Here is a 22,257-nt window from a genome sequence, read left to right on the forward strand (position 1 = left end):
TGAGGGGTGGAATTGTACTGGGTGTATTCCAAGTAAGTGTCCTTCGGTGAATGAAAAAATAAAAAATGTAAACGCTCAGGACACTAGTCCTAGGTCGAGATTCGTTCAGGATATCGCCCCAGTTCGATCAGACGGCTTACTGCTCTGTTACCGAATCAACAACAATAATAATAGTAATACTGTCGTGTGTACGATTGACTGTAGACGGGGTTTGGATTGGTAATTGGATTTATTGAAATCTTACAGAACATAACTGCAAGTAACTATAGCTCCATCGCTAATCCACACACTCCTCAATGCACTACAGCACGCACTAAGTCTTTTCAGTCTGCTGTTTTTCCATCAGTCGTTGTCTGGTAAAGGTTACCAACGCTGTAGCTTCCTTAGATTCTGTGTTCACGCCCTTACTGGCCAGCGACGGTCTCCGAACTAAGTAGACTACATTGTGTGAGAGAGAGAAGAAGTGGTGGTCGTAGTGAGAGACACTACATTGGGGGGGGGGAAGAAACTATATCTCCGATTTTGAAGGTTCCCAGGCAGTGCCCGCTTGCCCTTCTGGTAAAGATGACTAACTAGACTATACTATAGACTTGACCTGCTTATAACATCTCGGCACGGACACCATAGAAAACACCGCTTCAAACAGTGCTTCTATTGTTGCATCATGCAGCTGTTGCACGGACCGTGTAGAGAAACCCTCTTCCCAGTTAGATCATTGGTGCGTGTTAAGAGGAGTTAACAGAGTAATTAATTAGCAATAGCTCTACATGCTATAATCTATATAAATAAAAATAATAATAATAACACTACTGGTCACATTGGTCGCATGGTCTACTGCACTGACTTCTATCGTTCAACAATTAGTGCCATGGGTTCGAATCCCACTCGAGGAATGGATGTACATATGTATGTCTGCATTTCTTGTGTGTTATGTAACCCGTACAGATAGACGTCTCGCAATGGGTCTGTCCCCTGCCCAAGGGGTTCCACCAATTGTCTGTAAGATTTATATAATTTCAGAACTTATTTCTGAGCGAGTATAGACAAGAGCTAATAACCTAAACAACACTGTAATTGCACCTTTAGTTACCACCTCTGAGTCTCGTAGAAGATTAATCTGAACATAAATGTCTCTCAGAGCTGCCCATACTTGTATGAATGCCTCAACGATGGGATTTTTCGCAAACCGTAAGGAATATAAAGGGCTGACTCTCGTTGTTCTGTCGTCATGTGTGTTAGCAACTAGTTAGGTACAGGGGAGAATAAGACAGCAGTAAACTGCAGTGTCGTCGGTCACGGTAGCCGAGCGGTCTAAGGCATGTGCTGTCTTCTCTTGCTTGGAAACCGGGATCGTGGGTTCGATTCCCACTCAGGGCATGGATGTTTAATTTGTGTGTGCGTTTTTCTGTGTTTGTGTACAGGTAGAGGCCTTGCGACGAGCTGATCACCCGTCCAAGGGGTCCTACCGAATGTGTAAGATCTAGAAAAACCGAAGTGAACGGAAAAGTTCATGGAGGTAGGCCTAGGCCCACTGGGGCTGTAGTGCCAAAGAAAAAAACAAACTGTAGTGTCAAGTATGCGTGTTAGGTACTGCATTGTGCACCCTTGCCGAAAGAAGCTCATAGCGTCCCTCCAGATAGCAGCACTGTTGGGTTTGCGGGGGAAAAATATAGGCAACTTTCCAGAATGTTTCAAGTCCGTAGTGTGTATACTCAGTGCTTCTGATGGCTATGATGTATAATTTCTTCTTTTTTTTTCCTGTGGCGTTATAGCCCCAATTTGGGCCTAGACCTACCTCCATGAAACTCTCCGTTTCACTTCGGTTTACTAGATCTTACACATTCGGTAGGACTCCTTGGGTGAGTGATCAGCTCGTCGCAAGGCCTCTACCTGTAGACAAACAGAGAAAAACGCACACAAACATCCATGCCCTGAGTGGGATTCAAACCGACGATCCCGGCTTCCGAGCGAGCGAAAACAGTGCATGCCTTAGACCGCTCGGCTACCGTGACCGGCATGATGTATAATAGTAGATCACAATGAAATGAAGACTAGGGTGTGATGTTAAAAACCTCAGTAATTTGCTGTTGAAATTTCAGAGGGTCACATGCTAGGTCAATTTGCAGTCCTGATCAGATGAATGTCACCTTTCAAACCAGTGACGCCTTACTGTTTGTGGGGTGTGGTATTACGAGGTGAAACGAAAGGCAATTACGAAAGATATTTCGATTAGTAGTGCAACGTGTATAGCTAGGCAACGGTGCGATAAACACCTCGCTTAGTCGCATGATTTTCCCTTAAAGACGACGTTCTGTTATAGGCAGGGTTTACTGTATAGGCCTACCAAGGATTATATCAGAGTTTATGTCTTCTGCGTGTGACACCGTGAGGTCTGGTTGTTGTTTACCGGCGTTTCGGAAGAACGAGATACCTCCATCCGGCATGTTCCACAAATTCGTGAATGAATATCTACCAGCAGCACACCGAGCACGCCAGCCCGAGCGGTAACGCTTCTCACTTGCATTCGAGAAGTGTCCGATCGAATCTCGGCTGGAACACTGGATATCCAGACAGGTTTTTCGTGGCTTTCCTCAGTCCCTCCGGGTAAATTCTGGGATAGTAGCTCGAATTAGGCCACGGATGTTTGCTTTCAAACCTTTCCCAATTAGTTATTCGCTGATCATCTTACAGCTTGGCGCTATGTATGTTAATCTGAGCTAATGAGAGTGTCATTAAATAAACGTAATTAATAAAATAGTGCCGAGGTCAAGAATGGCGGACCAATATGTCGTCATGGTATAGTGCTTAATTAAGCACAGGGACTTTACCTGACATTTACTTCATCTACAGACCAAGCACGAAGAAATTTTTTCGGCAGATGTTGGCATAGCTGCTGTGAACCTCCCTAATTCCGACGCCCAACCTACGACCACGTATTTCTTTAAATAAATGTGACGCTGAGGATGGTTACTTAGTAAATGAGTTAACCGCAATGTGCGAAATACAGATTAATGCAGAGAGAAGCACTTCTCCAGATGTACAAAGTAGAAATGTTTATAAACATACATAATGTTTTCTCATTAAACATTTTCTGTGCGTAACGAATGTGATTCAGGAGTGATATTTTAAGTTATGAGTTAAGATAAAACACGCCATAAAAATGCCTCACCGAAACTACAATACCGTATTTACGCATGTATAGGCCGCACATTTTTTGCCAAAAATTCAAGAGGAAAACTGGGGTGCGGCTTATATTCGAAATATTCGAAATCACACTTCATTTAAAAAATATATATATATATTCATAATTAGTAATACAGGGTGTTCAAAGATCGAGAAAATTATTTTTTCTATAATTTCTGTCTGAAAATTGTGCTGCGGCCTATACACGCACGCGGCCTATACATGCGTAAATACGGTAATTACAGAATTTCCACACTTTCACTTGTCACGGGACAGTAACGTTTCTTTGACCTTTGTAGTCCCGGTTATGAGAGACATTATTTCTTATATACATTTTTTTGTTTATTTTACTACGCTGTATCAATTGCTGGAAATGAATTTGGAAGCGTTGTATGTTTTAAAGCACTGGCCTGCCGAATAAAGGTCACTTCCTGGAACAAGCGAAATGTCGAATAAATCAAAGGTGGAAAAATACTGTAATTTTTGTAGTTTGAGTGAAATATTTTTATGATATACGAGTATTATAAACTTTAATCGTAATCACCTCTCCCTGCTCGAGGTTCATTCGGTGTTGGACATACATCGTAGGCTGCGTGGTGTGTAGAGAACCGAAAGCATGTGGGTTTGATAAGTCATAATTGTACAGAAACGATTTGCGACCAATTTTAATGGCGTCTTCCTCCTTCGACGGATCAGGATCACTGTCCTGTTCCTGTCTCAGAATTAATCTGAGAACTCTGAATCTTACAGACAGACGGTAGGACTCTTTAGACCGGGGATCAGCCCGTCGCAAGGCCTCTACCTATACACAGAACAGTACGAACACAGAATAAACGCAGGTAGACATCCATGTCTCTAGTAGGAGTTGAACCCACGATCTCAGTGTTCTAGCTGGCAGAAACATTTCGTGCCTTAGACCGCACTGCCCCTGTGATCGGCTTCTAGTAGTGTAATTAATGAAAATGTTAAAATAGTCAGGACGGTCGGCTCGGTGTTTGAGCCCTGAGACAGATATATACGTATATGGTTTATTTAATGTTGTTTTCTCAGCTGCATACATTGTCTAGCACCAACTGGGGAAATGTCTGAGTTGAATGAGAAAACATGTCAAATGAAACAACTGTGAGCTTGTCTGTAATTTTGCCTGTGGTTCTGTATGGGTGTGAAACTTGGTCTCTGACATAAGGGAGGAATATAGACTGATGGTGTTTGAGAACAGGGGGTTGAGGAGAATGTTTGTACCGAAGAGGGACGAAGTGACAGGAGGTTGAAGAAAACTGCATAATGAAGAGATTCACAACTTGTACTCTTCGCCAAATATAATTAGAATGATTGAGTCAAGGAGGATGAAATGGGCAGGTCATGTAGCACGAATGGGGCGAGGAGGCATGCGTATAGGATATTGGTGGGAAAGCCAGAAGGAAAGAGCCACTAGAAAGACCAAGACGTAGGTGGGTGGATCTTAGAGAAATAGGATGGGATGGTATGTGCTGGATAGGTCTGGCTCAGGGTAAGGACCAATGGAGGGCTCTTTCACTCCTTAAAGGCCACTACATGCATGTAGGATATTGGTGGGAAAGCCAGAAGGAAGGAGACCACTGGGAAGACCAAAACGTAGGTGTCTGAACAATATTAAAATGGATGTTAGAGAGCTAGGATGGTATGGTATGGATCGGATTGACCTGGCTCAGGATAGGGACCACTGGAGGACTTTTATGAACACGGTTGAGTAGCTGCACAGTTGGCGGCCTCTCAAGAAAGGCTCAGCTCCGTGAAGTTAGTTAGTTGTGAACTTGTCTCAGCATCAAACTCGTGACCGGACGTGTTTTAATAGTTAGTTATTCAACGACGGTGACAGTTTCAAGGTTACATAGCGTCAGACAATAGGATTACTGGTGAACTGGAAAAGATTTGGAAGGAAGCAGTCGGGACGTAATCGAGGTACTTCCTCGAAATTTTCCCCGAGAGACAGAAGGGAAAAGTACAAAAAAAAAACTCAGGATAGCTTATGCATCGACCCAGATTCGAACAGAGAACCTACCGAATACACGTTTAGAGCAATAGTCCTATAGCAACCGGTTCAGTAAGGCCGCGCCATAGCTCAAGCGGTTAGTCGCTGGCTTCCCACCGCGGTGGCCCGGGTTCGAGCCCGTGTTTGTTCAAGTGAGATTTGTGGTGGACAAAGTGGCGCTGGGGCAGGTTTTCTCCGAGAACTTCGGTTTCCGCTGCCAATCTTCATTCCACCAAATTCTCCATCGTTATAATCACACGGGGTAGTACAATAGGCCAATCAGTGGCCGACGTGCCGAGTGGACTAAGCTGGACTCCACCCCCCGCTATGCGAATTAAAAAAATAACCTGTTCAGTAGGACACGTTAATTGAAGGTGCTATTCAACTGATAGTTTTATTATATCTTCGTTATGTCGCTTGTGTGACTGCAGACCAAGCCGTATTGTATGTACAGTCTCGTAGGACATATTTTCGCGCCCTCGTTTTTTGATATCTGAATGAATTGAAATTGTCTGTGTTTTGAGAAAGAATTGTGATGAGGGTTGTCGATGAGGTAAGCGAAATTGCAAGGGAGGACTCTGCAAAAGATTATTTTTCGAAATGAAAGGAGAAGTCGATTTCTATCTCTATAAAAGAGGCATTCTTTTATAATTTCCTGTTTTCGTAGAGTCTTGACAACGTACAACGTATTGGGAAGTACAGATAGTTCGTCAAGTTTATTGTCTCACACGTACTGGCGCTGTAAAATGAAAGTTTAATTCACCACGTGCCAGATGTTGTTCTAATTCAGGTTGTTTAAACGTCGTGTAACTGTTATGCACGAAGGCGAGTTTACATGTCTGCCAGAGTTGTAAATTGCTGTCACAGAAGCCAACAATAAACTACAGTTCACTATAATTTTCTCAGTTTACCCTAACTAAAATAATCAAGTCCGATTCTATCGGGGTAACTTTCTTTCTTTGTTTTAATGCATTTAACTTTGTTCCTGTAGTTCAGAGATCTGACACTAGATAAGGAGGCAATCGTGCTTTAGAAAATTAACTTTAGGAATATTTACCTTCACAGCATCAAGTGGCGTTAGTGTTGGCAACATTTAAACAAAACACTTTAAATACTGGATAGCATTCCATATACGTCTCTTCAGTACTGTCTTTTGGTAACCCCAGCGGAAAGTGTATAAGATTTGAGGTTTTCACTGCGATCCATATTGCTGTATTTTGTTTTATGACACTGTGAATGTAAGTAAAAAAAAGTAAAGGTATCCCTGTAACAGGCCGTGGAGGCCCATAGGGTTGTGAGATATTGAGATTGCCACATTTTCTAGACAGTTGGCTAATAGTTGGCGGAAAGGTTGTCAGCCCTACGCCCGGCCGTCCTTTAACCCCAAGAATATTCCTTGTACTCATTTCTGTTAGAGGCTGAGTCGACCCCAGGACCATAGTGCCGCTGGAAGGATTAGGTCAATTGAAAAGAAATCCAATGACCTCATCGGGACCTGAACCCGCGACCTTCCGGCTTGTAACATAGTGGCTAAACAAACTACGCTACCGCGTGCCCCCTTATGACACCGTGTAGTCTGATAAATTGATTACACATCTTGTTTCATGCTAGTTTATTGCTTAGGTCATCCTTCGATCCTGAAGATGGAGGCTAAATTTTCGTCCGAAATGTCTCTTGTCTTTCAACAGACTACAAGGCATTATAACCCAGAAGATACAACAGTTCATAACCACCATCATAGGAACCTCATATCGTACATTTATTATGGTTGCATTAAGTGTCGTAAATTTTCAGCAGTCAATGTCTTAAAGTAACTCAGTGTTTAACCGTCCTCATAAACTTCGAAGGAAATATGGAACACTCCGATCTACCATTGCATCCTGCATATCGTGTACTATAGATGTTATCCACAAGCAGGTGTCTGAGGTATGAACACTGCTGTAGGCGCTGCAGTGGTGTTCCCTCCGCAATTCGTAGAGCCCATGCAACACGAACGACCTTATGTACGTATTACTCGTACAAACAGATCGATTATTATAGAGAAACGTGCTACTTGGTGTCCGGTTTCAGCCGGTGGGCCCTCAGAGTGGAACTTGCTAGCCGTATGTAACTATCACATTCTTTAGAAGTCTCACCAAGCAGAGGGGCGTGTGCTGCAGTGTCCGCCGCCCGGACGACGCGACATAACGTACGTATCCATCTTGGAGAACAGGACAATAAATGGGTAGTATAGGACTCTGTAACATTGTAACGGTGTTCAGAATATTCGAACCCCGTCGTATTTTAGAAATGTTCAAATTCTAGGCTCAGAAATTCGGTGACTGTTCGGGTTCGGATACTAGGACCACCTCTGTGGTCTAGAGGTCACAGTTCATGCCTACGGATCCAGAAGTCCCGGGTTCGATTCCCCCGGCACTACCAAATTTTCTGAGAAGTACTGGGTCTTGAACGGTGTCCACTCAGCCTCGTGAGGATAATTGAGGAGCTATTTCAAGGAAATAGCAGCTGCGGTCTATAAAACCAAAATTAAGGGCCGTGGGGATCCGTTGCGCTGACCATGCGACACCCTCTATCCGCTAAAGTTGGCACTAACTTCGCCGACAAGCGGCGGTCGCTCGGTCGGTATAGTTCGCTTGAGGACTACAGGCCACGGGGTTTTTTTTTTTGTTAGGATACTAGAATCACAGAAATGATTTGTACACAGAATGACTCTTAAAATAACGGGATATTCAATCTCACGATCATGTTCCTAGTTTTTTAAAAATATGCCAGTGCCCATGAATTCATCAACTCGTGAACTTTATTACATCACGAGGATCAGACGAGTGATTGATACGAAACATGGCCGTGCCATAACTCAGGAAGTTAGTAGCCTGTTTCGATCCCAGGTTAGTCCATGTGGGACTTGTTGTGATCATAGATGGCACTGAGGCGGATTTTCTCCGAGTACTTGGGTTTCCCCTGTCATTTTTCATTCCACCGACTGCTCCACATTCATTAATCATCCTATTACCGACGCTATATTGTCTCGATACCGTCAGCGTCGTTAAATAACAAATATAAAGAAACTATAGAAATATAATTTTAAAATTATGAAGGATAATCAGCCTTGGGATTACATCCCTCGCGTTTAGGGATGTTCAGATTCATGACTTAAGGTTCGGCCACACAGAGCGCTACGCTATGTTCGCTACTTACGCTTCGTACGCTGTGTACACTCTGCGACGCAGCTAACATAGGTAACGTAGCGTACGTAGCGTACGGAAGTCTGTGTGGCCAGTCACATTGGCAATAAAGGGAGATATTTTTCTGTTCGTATAGCGAACATAGCGTACGTAGCGTGCGTCGCGTACGTAGCGCTCTGTGTGGCCGAACCTTTAGACATTCAGTGTTACTTGGTCAGTAGAATCAGAGAAACGGTTCATAAAACAATGGGATTGTAAAATTATGGAGGAAATCCAGTCTAATCACTCGATAATTCCCTGCCTTTCATATGAATTATGAATATTTCGTATTCTTGACTCGGAAGATATAGTGACACTTTTTGGACATAAAGAGGTGATGTGACTGTTTTCTTCCTTCATATTTGAGATATTCAGATTCTTGGCTCAGAAATTAATGACGCGTCTTTGGACACGAGAATCTGACGGGTGGTCTGTGCAAAAAAAGTAAAATTATGGGTGACATTCATTTCATAGGATCACGCATTTTTTATCCTGTGCTTATCGCTTAAGTTACCGGTGTTCTTGGTCTATAGTGACACTTATTTGTATACTGAGATATCAGACAAGCGGTTTCTTAAAAAAGATGAAATGCTAAATTACGGACATTATTCGGTGATTGTTATCATTTCATCATATTTTGGAAGGGAAAACGCACCAGCTTTTCTTGATTCTAATTCCAATTCTAATTCTAATTATGCGACCAAGGTGTTTTAAAATCGTGATGTGCTTTATGTTTTGTGACGGCGCGCTTAGTTTCCTCCCCTGTTAGCAGTGCCTGTCTCGTTCAAACTAGGCAACCCTTTATCAATCAGTTTTGGTTCTGGTGTAGTTTCGTTTAGGGGGGGACTCGGTAGCGTAGTTTGTTGAGGCACCATGCTACAAGCCGGAAAGTCGCGGGTTCGATTCCCGATGAGTTCATTGGATTTTTCATTTGACCTAATCCTTCCAGCCGCGCTGTGGCACTGGGGGTCGACTCAGCCTCTAACAGAAATGAGCACCAGGAATCTTCCTGGGTGGTAAAGGGCGGCCGGCGCTTAAGGGCGACATCCTCACCGCAATCTGTGAGCCGATTGTCTAGATCAGGCATGTCAAACTCAACTTGTACAGAGGGCCACCTCAGCCCTATAAATAATAGCCCAGGGCCGCACTTCAAAATAGAAATATACATTAGATTTTGATACTAGGAAATTTAATTCTATTTATTATTTAGGAATAATTTCAATATAATTACCTAAAGTCACATATCTTACAGTTTTAAAAAGCAAGAGAATGCCATTTTTGACAAGTATCAAACAGCTTTTCAATATGTAAAAAGGGAGATTATACAAGAAATTATGTTAGAAATAGCAAAACATTGAATTTACTGCAGCCTGCTAATTTATGGCTGCGTGAGACTTCTTGTCTTCTGGTCTGTTGGAAAATTGTCTTTACAAAAAATATTTCTGCTAAAATTTTAGTATTGACTTTAATATCAATTAGCTCTAAAAGTTGAGGGGTCGCACTTTGTGGCTATGGGGGCCGCATGTTTGACACGGCTGGTCTAGATAAAGTGGGAACCTCGACGTCTAACATCGCTATAGGCCTCCACGGCCTATTAACAGCGATAGCTTTACCTTTTTTATATAGTTTGGTTTATTTTTATAGTAATTTTACTGAAGGAAGTAATGATCTTTTACATTTGTTTCTCAGTCCCTTGGCAAACTTCAATGGAGCCCAATATATGACTTTATTTTTGTGGAAATCATTGTTTATTAATTCCATTTACATTCATTCTAAAGCAAACTTTACTTAAAGGCGTAAATGTACCTTTGCATGTATCTTTTTTATTATTATTATTCTGCAGCTGATATTGCTGAGCCTTTGCTTACTCTGAAACTGTTTTTCATCCCCCGTCACGTTGATGTGACTAAAACTGTCATACCTACATTTTTTTTTAATTCGCTTAGTCGGGGGTGGAGTCCAACTAGGTCCACTCGGCACAGCGGCCACTGATTGGTCTATTGTATCTGCCCCGGATGATTATGATGATGGAGAATTTGGTGGAATGAAGATTGGCAGGGAAACCGAAGTACTCGGAGAAAACTCGCCGCAGCGCCACTTTGTCCACCCGAAATCCCACTTGACCAAACCCGGGATCGAATCCGGGCCGCCGCGGTGGGAAGCCAGCGACTAACCGCTTGAGCTATGGCACCGCCTCATACCTACTTGCATTACACGACAGTTATCTGATGGAAGTTATATTTTATATGTGAAGACCACTTAAGGTACTTAAAAGTTATGTACTGTATTTAGAGCCCTTTCAGAGATTTTTACGAAATTCGGTATACAAGTATATTATAATATTATTATCAGACCTGTCTTGTGTAAGTTAAGTTTTCTTTCAGTGCCTAGAGACCAGATATTGCCATACGTGGTAGAAATATGCCTGCGAGGCTTCCCACCGCGGCGGCTCAGGTTTCAACCCCGGTCAGGTCATGTGAAATTCGTGGACAAATTGGCACTGGGCAGGTTTTCTCCTATTCAGTTTCCCCTGCCAATTCTCGTTCCACCAATTGCTCCACACTCATTATCATCTATCATCTGGGGCTGGTACAATAGGTCAAACAGTGGCCGCAGTACAAGTGGGCTGAGTCTCACCCCATCAGAAAAAAAAAACGTACGTGTTAATGGCGTCATAAGTACGCATCTTTCGTTTTTCTTGTTTTGTTAATCATAAAATGCCTTTGTGGGCTAGTGACGTCATGCACTACATCGGCCCCTATTTGAGAGCAAGCTGCCTACTTACATTTACTGCAATAGATCTTCCTCCATATAACTTATCAGTTGGTACATTCAAATATAACGTCATATATTTTAATTTCGTAATATTCTTATATTTGAATGTCGTATGTAAAAATGTTATTCGTACTGTTGTTTTGGATTATCTGAAAGTTTATCTCCAGTTATCTTACTGTAAGATAAAGATATATGACGTAAACTCACGGCACCCGTGATGAACTGCTTATCAGAAAATCAGATATTCTTACTGAGCGATAAGGTCATGCGGATTATCTCTGAAATGAACGCTTCTTTAGTTTCCGCAGCTATGCCAACTCCTCTCTGAAATGAACGCTTCTTTAGTTTCCGCAACAATGCCAACTCCTTTCTGAAATGAACGCATAATGATGAATAGTGTCTAGCCGTCCGTTTTCCTATTTCGCTTCCAAAGGCATATAGGATATTGGTGGGAAAGCCAGAAGGCAAGAGACCACTGGGAAGACCAAGACGTAGGTGGGTGGACAGTATTAAAATAGATCTTAGACAGAATAGGATGGTATGGATTGGATTGATCTAGTTCAGGATAGGAACCAGTAGAGGGCTTTGTGAAAATGGTAATGATTCTTCGGGTTCCATAAAATGCGGGTTCCATAAAATGCTGGAAGCTCTTGAGTAGCTGCACAACTGGCGGTTTCTCAAGAAGGGCTCAGTTCCATGAGTGAGTGAGTGAGTGAGCAAAAGTTGGCACCACTGCTTGATGGGAATCTCACCAGCTCTCTAAGGCTAAGCAGCGTGAAAGTAATCTTCGTTCTCAGGAGTGTTAAAAGGCACATCCTTGCTATTAAAGAAACGGCTCAAAAACTTTGCAAGTAAATTTTAATTGACGTTTGCTAGGTTACAATAGAAACGAAGTCTGTAGTAGTTCGGAAGGTCATTATACAAGCAAGGGCATGTGTGCGTTGCACGACCATTTGGGCTCTTACGGCGCCTATCGGCATTTTAACGCACATTCTACATGTGCGATCCATCTCATTCTTAATTTAGTTACTTTAATAATGTCAATATGAATCAAACTTGCTGTCGAGTTTATTATTATTATTATTATTATTATTATTATTATTGGAGGGGTGGGTTTCCCCATGCACCGCGACCAGTGGTCTATTGTACGCCCCCCTTTGATATTCTACCAGTCTCTATACCCTACCGATACTGGTGCGTGCCATCAGTCCCGACTCAGCCAGCGAGTTTGGCCTCTACTGGCTCATCGGTATCTAGATGCTTCCCCCATCTACCAGAGGCGTTAGAGACTATTGTTGGGCGGGAAATGTCCTTTTCAATTTAGCTCAGAGGCCTCCTTGAGGCATGAGGTTCTTTTACGTGCCGTAAAGCTACGACACGGGACCCACGGCTTAAAGTCCCTCCCGGAGGACTTGTTCCCTGAATTTTTCCGCCCTTAAAAATTTCACGACCTCCGCCGGGTTTGAACCCGCGTACCTTGAGTCATGAGGTGGGAACGTTACCCCTAGACTACGGAGGCCGCTTTTGCTGTCGAGTTGCTGCCACTCTTGCTTCATTGCAGGTCCCGGCTTCAAATCTTGGGCCCGGATGCAGTTGGCTGAGTTCCTCTTAGTGTTCCTCACTTCTTCCAGACAAATGTCGGGACAGTGTATCAAATTAGGCCGCAGTCCCTCCCTTCCACATCCTTCCCAATTCATTATTCACTATTCATGGTATCACTCGACGCCCCTATGCTTTATTCAGCATCACTCTATGAACACATGGCGAAATGGAGATATAGCTCCACACATGCTTGATCTCGGCACTGTATTAAGGTGGGCAGTCAATTTCATGTCCTGGTTGCTTTAGCTCGACCGTCTCTGTGATCTAGTGGTTAGAGTTCCTAGCTACAGATCCCGAGATTCCGGGTTCGCATCCCAGCGCTACCAGATTTTCTGAGAAGTAGTGGTTCTGGAACGGGGTTCATTCAGCCTCGTTATGATAATTGAGGAACTATTTCAAGGAAACGGGCCGTGGGGATTCGTTGCGCTGACCACGCGACACCCTCTACCCGCAAAAGTTGGCACTAACTTCGCCGACAAGCGGCGGTCGCTCGGTCGGTATAGTTCGCTTCCGGACTAAAGCCATGGACTATTTTTCTTTGTTGCTTTAGCTCCAGGGAATGAGTCCCCTGTAGCCGTTGGATAGGAATGGATGGGCTCCAGCGCCGGTCTGGGCGCTATGAAAAGGAGAGAATCTCTTGCCCCTTCTGGGAATCAAATTCCTCAGTTGTTCAGCTCGTAGCCTGATTGCTATACCGGTTCATCAAATATACTCTAAATAAATGAGACTGCACTTTACTGGCTTATAAGTAGACCTACAGATTGTTAAACTCTTTTTTACATTCTGATGCTGTAAATATATTGTACGCCAAATTTCGTCAATATTCAATCAGTCAGGGTCAGGTATTCCGTGCGGATGTACAGAAGAGAGAGCGGAAAATAAACATGTTTTATGCAAGCGCGCCTACGAAGGCTGAGAATGGCGAGAACATACCCGTTATTGTTCCTGTAATGCAGAGTAGGCGATGGGTATACTCGAAGCACTGGACCACAGAGGGTGTTTACTTTTCCCTTCCTGGCTCCATACAGCCGTTGATTTATGGTTCAATAATTTGTGCACAGACAGGTGGACTGATGTTCGTTTGTGCGAGGTTAGGACATGACCCACGGCATATTCAGTGAACATACCGTGAATATCAACGAATATCAGTGGAACTGGCGCTTATGTACAGAGACAGAGGGCTTAAATCGATGGTAATAACTGAAATAGAGCGTCATCGTAACATTACGAGAATGCATATCAGAGTTATGACCGTTTTAACTAATTGCATAGCTCGAGTGATTGTTAGTAATTAAGTTTCTTAATTTGTAGATTATATAACGATTTTGTTTCAACTGCTAGCTCATTGGTAGGAGAAACCAAACTTGCAATACCGCTAATGCAGAGTGATTTTAAAACAAATTCAGAACTCATTATTAGGAATGTTTTGCCAAAATGGCCTTACCTGACTAATAAAAGTAAGTAAAGCTATCCCTGTAACAGGCCGTGGAGGTCCGTAGGCTTGTGAGATGTTTAGGCTCCCACATTTTCTAGACAATCGGCTCACAGATGGCGGTAAGGTTGTCAGCCTTAAGCGCCGGCCGCCCTTTACCCCCAGGAAGATTCCTGGTACTCATTTCTGTTAGAGGCTGCGTCAACCCCAGGACCATAGTGCGGCTGGAAGGATTAGGTCAATTGAAAAAATCCACCGCAACGGGATTCGATCCCACGACCTTCGGGCTTGTAGCATAGTGCCTCAACCAATACATAACGTTTTTTTTTTCCTTTGCGCTACCGCCCTCATTTGGGCCTAGGCCTACCTCCATGAACTCCGTTCACTTCGGTTTACTAGATCTTAGACATACGGTAGGACTCCTTGGGCGAGTGATCAGCTCGTCGCAAGGCCTCTACCTATACACAAACACAGAAGAACGCATACAAACATCCATGCCCTGAGCGGGATTCGAACCCACGATCTCGGCTTCCGAGCGAGCGAAGACAGTGCATGCCTTAGACCGTTCGGCTACCGTGACCGGCACATAACGTTATTAAAATTTCTAATATTCTTTCTCGTCTAAAATTCTCCCTTTGACGTAGACAGTTACGTCATGGTTGGAAAGTTACTAGGTTCTGTTTTCAGCACACTTCCGGCATTCATAGGACGATTAAAAATTCAGACATGTTTACACAGGGCTTTTCTTCCGTAAGGTTTTGTGCATGAGGTTCATAGAATGAATGGACTTCTCAAGTGTCTGCTGGTTGACACGTTCCCAAGTCACTTCTCTACACACGTAATCATTATGACCCATTTCCCTAAGAGACTATTATCATCATTCCCCTTAATGTTTCCTAAGGCGCGTCCACATTGCTCGTGCTCGTGCACGTCGGAAGACTCGTCTGGCTTTTACCTGTGCTCGTAAATGTTCGTCCACACTACTTCAGTTGCTCGCCATGCTTCGGTGCGTGAGGATCCGTATATTTACTAGTAGTGTGTATAGGCTGTAGTAGTAGTTTAATTTACTGACTATAGTTTTTAAATTAATAATTTAAAATCTGCTTCTCTCGTGACTTGTCATATCGTCCACATTACTCGAGAGCATAGTGAGTCATACGAGCACGAGTAATGTGGACGCGCCTTTAGTCTTCCAAGTGGCTGATTTCCAATAGGGTTCCCCATCAAAACTATATGCAACCCCCCCTCCCCACATTCTATCTACATACACAACATGACGATGTTCCGACTGCAGAAGTTAGAGGCGAATCTAGAGGAATAATTATATTGATTGGCTAGTAGGAAAGAATTAGGAAGTAGGTGAGTATGACCTGTATCGACACGTTGTCGCTGCTTATTCCTGAACTGACTAATCGATTCTTGGTTATTTAACGACGCCTCTTCGAGTTCATAACGTCGAACTATAGGATGATTTTGTATGATTTTGAAAGAGTGTGGAAGGCATTGATCATATCCTTTAACTGAGAGTCTCCGGACAGCTGGATAAGTATTCTGTTGCTATAGCTAGTAACGCAGCCGAGATTTCGAAGGAGTTGCTGCCACCATGTTCACAGTAGAAGGAGAAACAAACTCCGTGGCCTGTAGTCCGCAAGCGAACTATAACAACCGAGCGACCGTCGCTTGTAGGCGAAGTTAATGCCATCTTTAGCGGATAGAGAGTGTCACGTGGTCAGCGCAACGAATCCCCACCGCCCTTAATTTCGGTTTTCTAGTTAAAAAAAATCTCTACAGAAACTATTCATAGTTATTAGATTTTTAAACGTAAATGTTCGCATATGGTTGTGCTACAGCTTGAACCTCCCAAGTTTGTTTTTGTCTTCTCCCAGCGGAATCTTAGGATTTCTTGGGCCCGCGTTTAATAACCTCTGTTGTTGTGTTGGATTACAAATGCAGGATATGGAGACAAGTCTGAATGTTCAGCCTGCACAACAACAGTACCCACGGCGTCAAAGCAGGCCAAGTTTCAGTCACATCGCGACTTTGAACAGCAACATACCTGAAGAAGTCAACAGTTATTTCGGTCACAGTACCCAAGAAGGTGCGTAATATAAATCTCAGAACCCAGTGAAAATTTTGAAACTTTTTGAAATCTCAAGGGTTTGGAATTGTAAGGGGCCATGCTATAGGCCAGGCGGTCAGTTGCCGGCTTCCCACCCTGGCGGCCCGGGTTCGGTCCCAGGTCAGGTAATGTGGGATTTGTGGTGGACGAAGTGGCACTGGGGCAGGTTTTCTGCGAGTCCTTCGGTTTCCCCTGCCAGTTCTAATTCCACCAAATGCTCATTTATCATCCGGGGCTGCTACGATAGGCCAAATAGTGGCTGACCTACCAAGTGGACTCAGTCTCACCACATCCCAGGAAAAAGATGTAACACATTGATAAAACGACTTATACTGTGCGTTATAGTTCTAGTGAACTCTTCAAAGCACTCATACTTAACTTAAATAACCTTGACATGACAGTTGTACTTGCAGTAAAACTCCAGAATGAGCAGAATGAAAAAGATGAATATTTTACTCATAATTTTAATAATATGTGTTTCTCTCCTCCATGAGTTTCTATATATTTTCGATCATCTGATTCTGAAAGAACCCAATGTTTGGGGCCCCGAATATAATACACCACCGTCAGAATCAGAACGTAGTTTTCTCCCCTTGACAACTGTACATTGAAAACTGACAAGTGACATTTAATAATCGACCTCGTGGATTTTTATTGTATTGTGTATTTTAATTTTAAATAACTTGTCCCATGTAGAGCACTCGAAGTTCATTATTAGATGTGATTGTGTTCCCGTCACGGCATGCACTGAGAACCATTAATTTCACTCCGTGACAGCTGTTAATTTATTACACCACAGTTATTACAGTTATTGACTTTTCGAACGTTATCCATCATCCCCTTTTTAAATTTTTAAACAACGTTTCGGAGAATGGATTGTGCCTCCACCGTCAGGTTGGGCCCAACTGAATAGGTTTTTTTTTGTCTGAAGACAGAGGCAGAGTCCAGTCTCCGAAACGTCGTTTTATATAGAAAACGGGACGATGGGTATGTTCAGAAAGGCATAACTGTCACGAGCGCTTAGATCTTGTTTGCAGCACAATTGTGTTGAGTATCGTCAGTTATCTGAGTTTTATTTAGGATACACGATACTTGTACACCCATCTTCAGGTTGAATGTTGTCATACTTATATATATCCCATATCTGAATTATTTTTTATTCGATTTTATTTTCTACGCTGATGGTGTCACAACGCAGAAGATCGCAATGTACAAACAGAAAACCATTTTAATATTATTATATTTAGTCGACCGTAAATTTTTAGTTTTAATTTGATTTTTTTTCTCATGTATGAGATTCCATGAGTCACTTGTAGGCGTAACTACGAGGCGGAAACACGAATGAAATAGGAGATGCACTGCAAACTAAGAATGTGCTATAAGAAGTGAATAAATAGAAATTAAATTTGAAACAGCGCGTGAGTATGAAGCAAGATAACAGGCTACCAAAATTAATATACTTATGTAATACCATAAGATAGGAAACGCGGGAAGACCCAGAAGTAGATGGCAAGAGGTTTTAAAATTTCTGAACATTGGAATAGGCTTGTAGCACCCAATATTTGGGTTATAATAACAATAATAATAATAATGTTTTCGCTGTCCTTCACTAATTAAGCACTGCGCCATGAAGGCATATGGAAGTGTGGATGTATAGATCCACATTTTCTTGACCTCGGCACTAGTTAGAGGTGAGTTGTCTGCTCCGGCCGCTTTACCCCTGGAAAGAGCCCCCGGTACCTATTGGATAAGAAGTTGGGTGGACTCCAGAGCCGGTCTGGACGACGTGGAGAAGAGAAAATTCTTGACCCTACCGCGACTCGAACTCCAGCCCCTTCTTCATCCAGCCCTTAGCCAGTCGCTATACCGACAACACTATCCCGACTCTTAATAATAATAATAATAATAATAATAATTTCTTGCCCAGACTATAAAACAACCTTAAACAAGCAAGTCTATGGCGAGATTCAAACTCAGAGTTAGCAGCGATGAAGTGCGTTCTGCTACGTCTGCCCTGATCCCTTATGAACGAAATTTTGGAGTTTGTTTTCTGTTGTGTGCCACTTTAACATGTTAAACCGATGGCATAATGGCGTGAACCACGAGTCTTTCTGCTCCTTATGACTCAGAGGAGGACAACTCGTGGGTTTCTGTTGGCACGGCTTGCTCCCTAGAGGAAAAGAATGTGCTTCACCCTAACGCCGAAACACGGGAGGGGCACTAGAGTGGCGGGGGCGCGGGGNCGGGCGGTGCCGTGAGTGATCCAACGTCCAGAGGCTTGTGTAATGTCAGACAAATGAGACACCTAAACATGTTACTACCAGTAACAATGACTATAATTTCTATTGTTTTAACAAGTAGTCAGAGCAGGGATAACTCCGTTGCTATAGCAACTAGGTTATGGGGATTCCGGTTTCGATTCCCGGCAATGTAGAGTGATGATTATCTTCACAGCATCCCTACCGGCTACGGGGCCCACCCAGTGAGTACCAGCAGGGCTCTTTCCTCGTGTGTAGACCGAGATGTTGATCTGAACATTCACCTTTATCTAGAGCCCGGGTTAAGAATGGGTGGAGCTGTACCTCCATTCCCTAGACTTCTTCAAGGCGCGATGCTTGGTTAAGTACAGGAACAACTTTACTTTTACTCCATTTTTTGTTTCATTAAGTGAGCCCCCAGGAATAATTAGTCGTGAACACTGGTACAGAGGGTAACCTATACAGCAGGAGAAGCCGGAGGCCACGGTTCATTGACCGCAAGAGGTGGTATGATTTGTGACTCGAATGGAAACAAAGCTATTTTGTGATCTGAGTCCAGGACATATGGCAGATTCATGTTGTGATATGGTCATTAGCAAGTTGTCGTTTGTAACAAATAAAGTCGTCAATATAATTATCAGTTTACTGCTAGCAATGGACTTCTGTATGATGATATCTCAGAAAAGGGATACATTCAGGTTACTCAACAGAACTTTCCGGGAAAGTAGAGATATTACGTCCGTGTTTATACGCTCCCTTCCCAGGCACTTATCATAGGAGTTGCGCAGAACGCATCTTTGCTTCCCGGCGGACGCAGAAATTCGTTCTGCGCGACTCCCGGGATTTTTTGGGTGCGTAGAAAGGAAATGTGTAAACAAGGGGTTATTTTTCATAATACCGGCTACATTTGAACGGTATTCTATGAATAATTAGAACACGTAATAAGATTTAACCTTAATATTATCAAGTACATTTAAATATCCTTTCTTGTTGCAATGTTCTCACTCGACGCGTCGTTTGTGATAGGTCGCAATTCCATTTGTAACAACAATACATCTGAAGAAGCCAGCGGTTACTTCGGTGTCAGCGCAGAGGAAGGTTCGTAACTCAAACAATTGAATATGGACTTAGTGAATCCTGTTTATAACGAACCTTGAACAACAAGTAATGTTCCACGGCCGTGGTCCTGATGCGACGCTACTGTGTGTACAGCTTCTAATCCTGTTGAGAGAATGGATATTGTCCCCCTTTCGACATACCGCCATCCTGTGATGTTAAGTTACCACTTTCCAGACAAACTTACCGTGTATTCAGACTATTTCCGGCCTCATTCATTTTGAATCGGAACAGGCCAGATAATTAATTCTTTCAAGCAGAGTGGTCGCTATATGTACCACCTGCTCTAACATTAGAAAATTCTGTATTTTCCCCACGGAGTGTATTTATGGGTTTTCTGTAAGGTGAAAAGGTCAAAGTTTGTCCTGTGCTTACTTAATTAAGCACTTCGCCATGAAGGCGTATGGGGGAATGGATGTATAGATCAACATTCTCTTGACCTCGGCACTGGTTGGTGGAGGTGAGTGGTCAGCTTCACGTCCCGGCCGCTTTACCCCCGGGGAAATAGCTCCCAGTACCCATTGGATGGAAGGCTGGGTAGACCCCAGAGCCGGTGTGGATGACGTGGGGAAGAGAAAATTCTTTACCCTACCGGGACTCAACTCCGACCTCTCGCTCGTCCAGCCCGTAGCCAGTCGCTATACCGACTGCGCTATCCCGGCTCCCTGTTTCTGTAAGGTAGGAACTGAAATCGTATTTAGATGTTCATCGTGGTTAACAGGGTTAAAAGCTGGAGTCAGACTAGTAAAATCAAAGTGTATTGAGGTGCGCCCCTGAAATCATTCACTGTGACTGAGAACAGTCTTGTCAGGAGACGGGCTGTTGAAGGGGAGAGGGGAGGAACTCAGGTATAGCATTTTGTAAGCGCTTTATCATATTCGTTTTAAATTTCATATTCTTGATATGAACTTTTTACAGGTTCGTTATAACCCGATTCACTTGTACAATGCATTTAAAATATTTGTGAATAGGAGCTTTCTATGGTNCCTTGTCAGGAGACGGGCTGTTGAAGGGGAGAGGGGGAGGAACTCAGGTATAGCATTTTGTAAGCGCTTTATCATATCCGTTTTAAATTTCATATTCTTGATATGAAATTTTTACAGGTTCGTTATAAGCCGATTCATTTGTACAATGCATTTAAAATATTTGTGAATAGGAGCTTTCTATGGTTGTGTGTATCTGTTATGCTTGTACTTAGGCAGCGCCATAGCTCAAGCGGTTAGTCGCAGGCTTCCCATCGCAGCGGCCCGAGTTCGATCCCGGGTCTGGTCAAGTGGGATTTGTGGTGGACAAAGTGGCGCTGGGGTAGGTTTTCTCCGAGAACTTCGGTTTCCCCTGTCAATTTTCATTCCACCAGTTGCTCCACAATCACCCTCACCTATCATCTGGGGCTGGTACAATAGGCCAGAAGTGGCCGCAGCACAAGGGACTTAGTCCCACCCCACTAGCAATAACAAAAATATGCTTGTACTTGTTTGGCCACTGGCCTTTAGAGAATTTGTCGTTCCTCGGTTTTACAGAAACACGGCGAATGGGAAGTCTCTCCTTCTGCAAAATGATACCATAGCGACATTCACAAGGAAACAACACGTCATGTGTTCAGATTATTAAAGTAATACCGTAAATGAAGCCATGACTTTTAAGAATTCTTAAAAATAGTACTTAATTAAAATTCCGCGGCGAACCAAACTGTACCAGTTTAATTAGACTAACTTCCAAGGACGGTAAACATCTCTCTTTTATGTCATCCCTAAAGACGCGCAGTATGTTGTGTGACGTCAGACTCACATTTGAGAAATACCTGCTGGTGGTGCGTAAAACATACTGCATATATAGTCCTTCATTAAGCACAGCTGACTCGGTTTGTGTCTCGTAGTTTAATACGCCTAAATACCCAAGTCTGTCTACGGCTCTACAGCCCTTTGTTCAGCCTTGGCCGCTTTTCAGTTTCTTGATCTTGTATACAGTCAGTAGGACTCCTTGGACGGGGGATCAGCCGCTACCTACACAAACAGAATAAACGCACACAAATATTCATGCCTCAAGTGGGATTCGAACCCACGATCCCAGTGTTCAAGCGGGTGAAGACTCTTTGTGCCTTATTCCGCGCGGCCACTGTGATCGGCCCTGAATACGCATACCAAAAAGTAAAAAGTAAAGCTATCCCTGTAACAGACCTTGGAGGCCCATACGGTTGTGAGATGTTGAGGTTCCCACATTTTCTAGACAATGGGCTCACAGATGGCGGTAAGGTTGTCAGCCTTACGCGCTGGCCGCCCTTTACGCCCCATAGAGGCTGAGTCGACCCCAGGGCCAGAGTGGAAGGATTAGGTCAATTGAAAAAGATCCACCTAATCTGGACTCGAACCCGCGACCTTCCGGCTTGTAGTACAGTGTCTNGCCGCATACCAATCCCGAGTAAAACAAAAGGAACAACAGATAAGGGGTATGTGAGAGGGAGACAGTAAGAGAATGCTCAAGAAATTTGCCCAATAATTTGTACGTTTCACCGAGTATTACCACGGCGATTAATTGAA

At 43.3% G+C, this 22,257-nt stretch overlaps 1 protein-coding gene across 6 annotated transcripts in view; it reads left to right on the forward strand.

The window, feature by feature from the left end:
• Window positions 1–22,257, forward strand: part of LOC111865185 (band 7 protein AGAP004871) — a 127,691-nt gene that overhangs the window by 33,372 nt on the left and 72,062 nt on the right. The window contains exons 1-3 of one of the 6 annotated variants that reach the window (XM_023852995.2): window positions 7,300–7,382; window positions 16,181–16,325; window positions 19,631–19,702. The exons of 2 other annotated variants lie outside the window; for them this stretch is intronic. In XM_023852995.2, coding sequence (XP_023708763.1) covers window positions 16,184–16,325; window positions 19,631–19,702 — 214 coding nt within the window. In that variant the 5' untranslated portion in view covers window positions 7,300–7,382; window positions 16,181–16,183. Of the gene's footprint in view, window positions 1–7,299; window positions 7,383–16,180; window positions 16,326–19,630; window positions 19,703–22,257 lie in introns of those variants that run through there. 3 more of the 6 variants (XM_023852994.2, XM_023852996.1, XM_033751728.1) reach the window with 3 other exon arrangements.

The sequence above is a fragment of the Cryptotermes secundus genome, unplaced genomic scaffold (genome assembly GCF_002891405.2).
Source record: "Cryptotermes secundus unplaced genomic scaffold, Csec_1.0 scaffold238, whole genome shotgun sequence".
In the NCBI taxonomy this organism is placed as follows: domain Eukaryota; kingdom Metazoa; phylum Arthropoda; class Insecta; order Blattodea; family Kalotermitidae; genus Cryptotermes; species Cryptotermes secundus.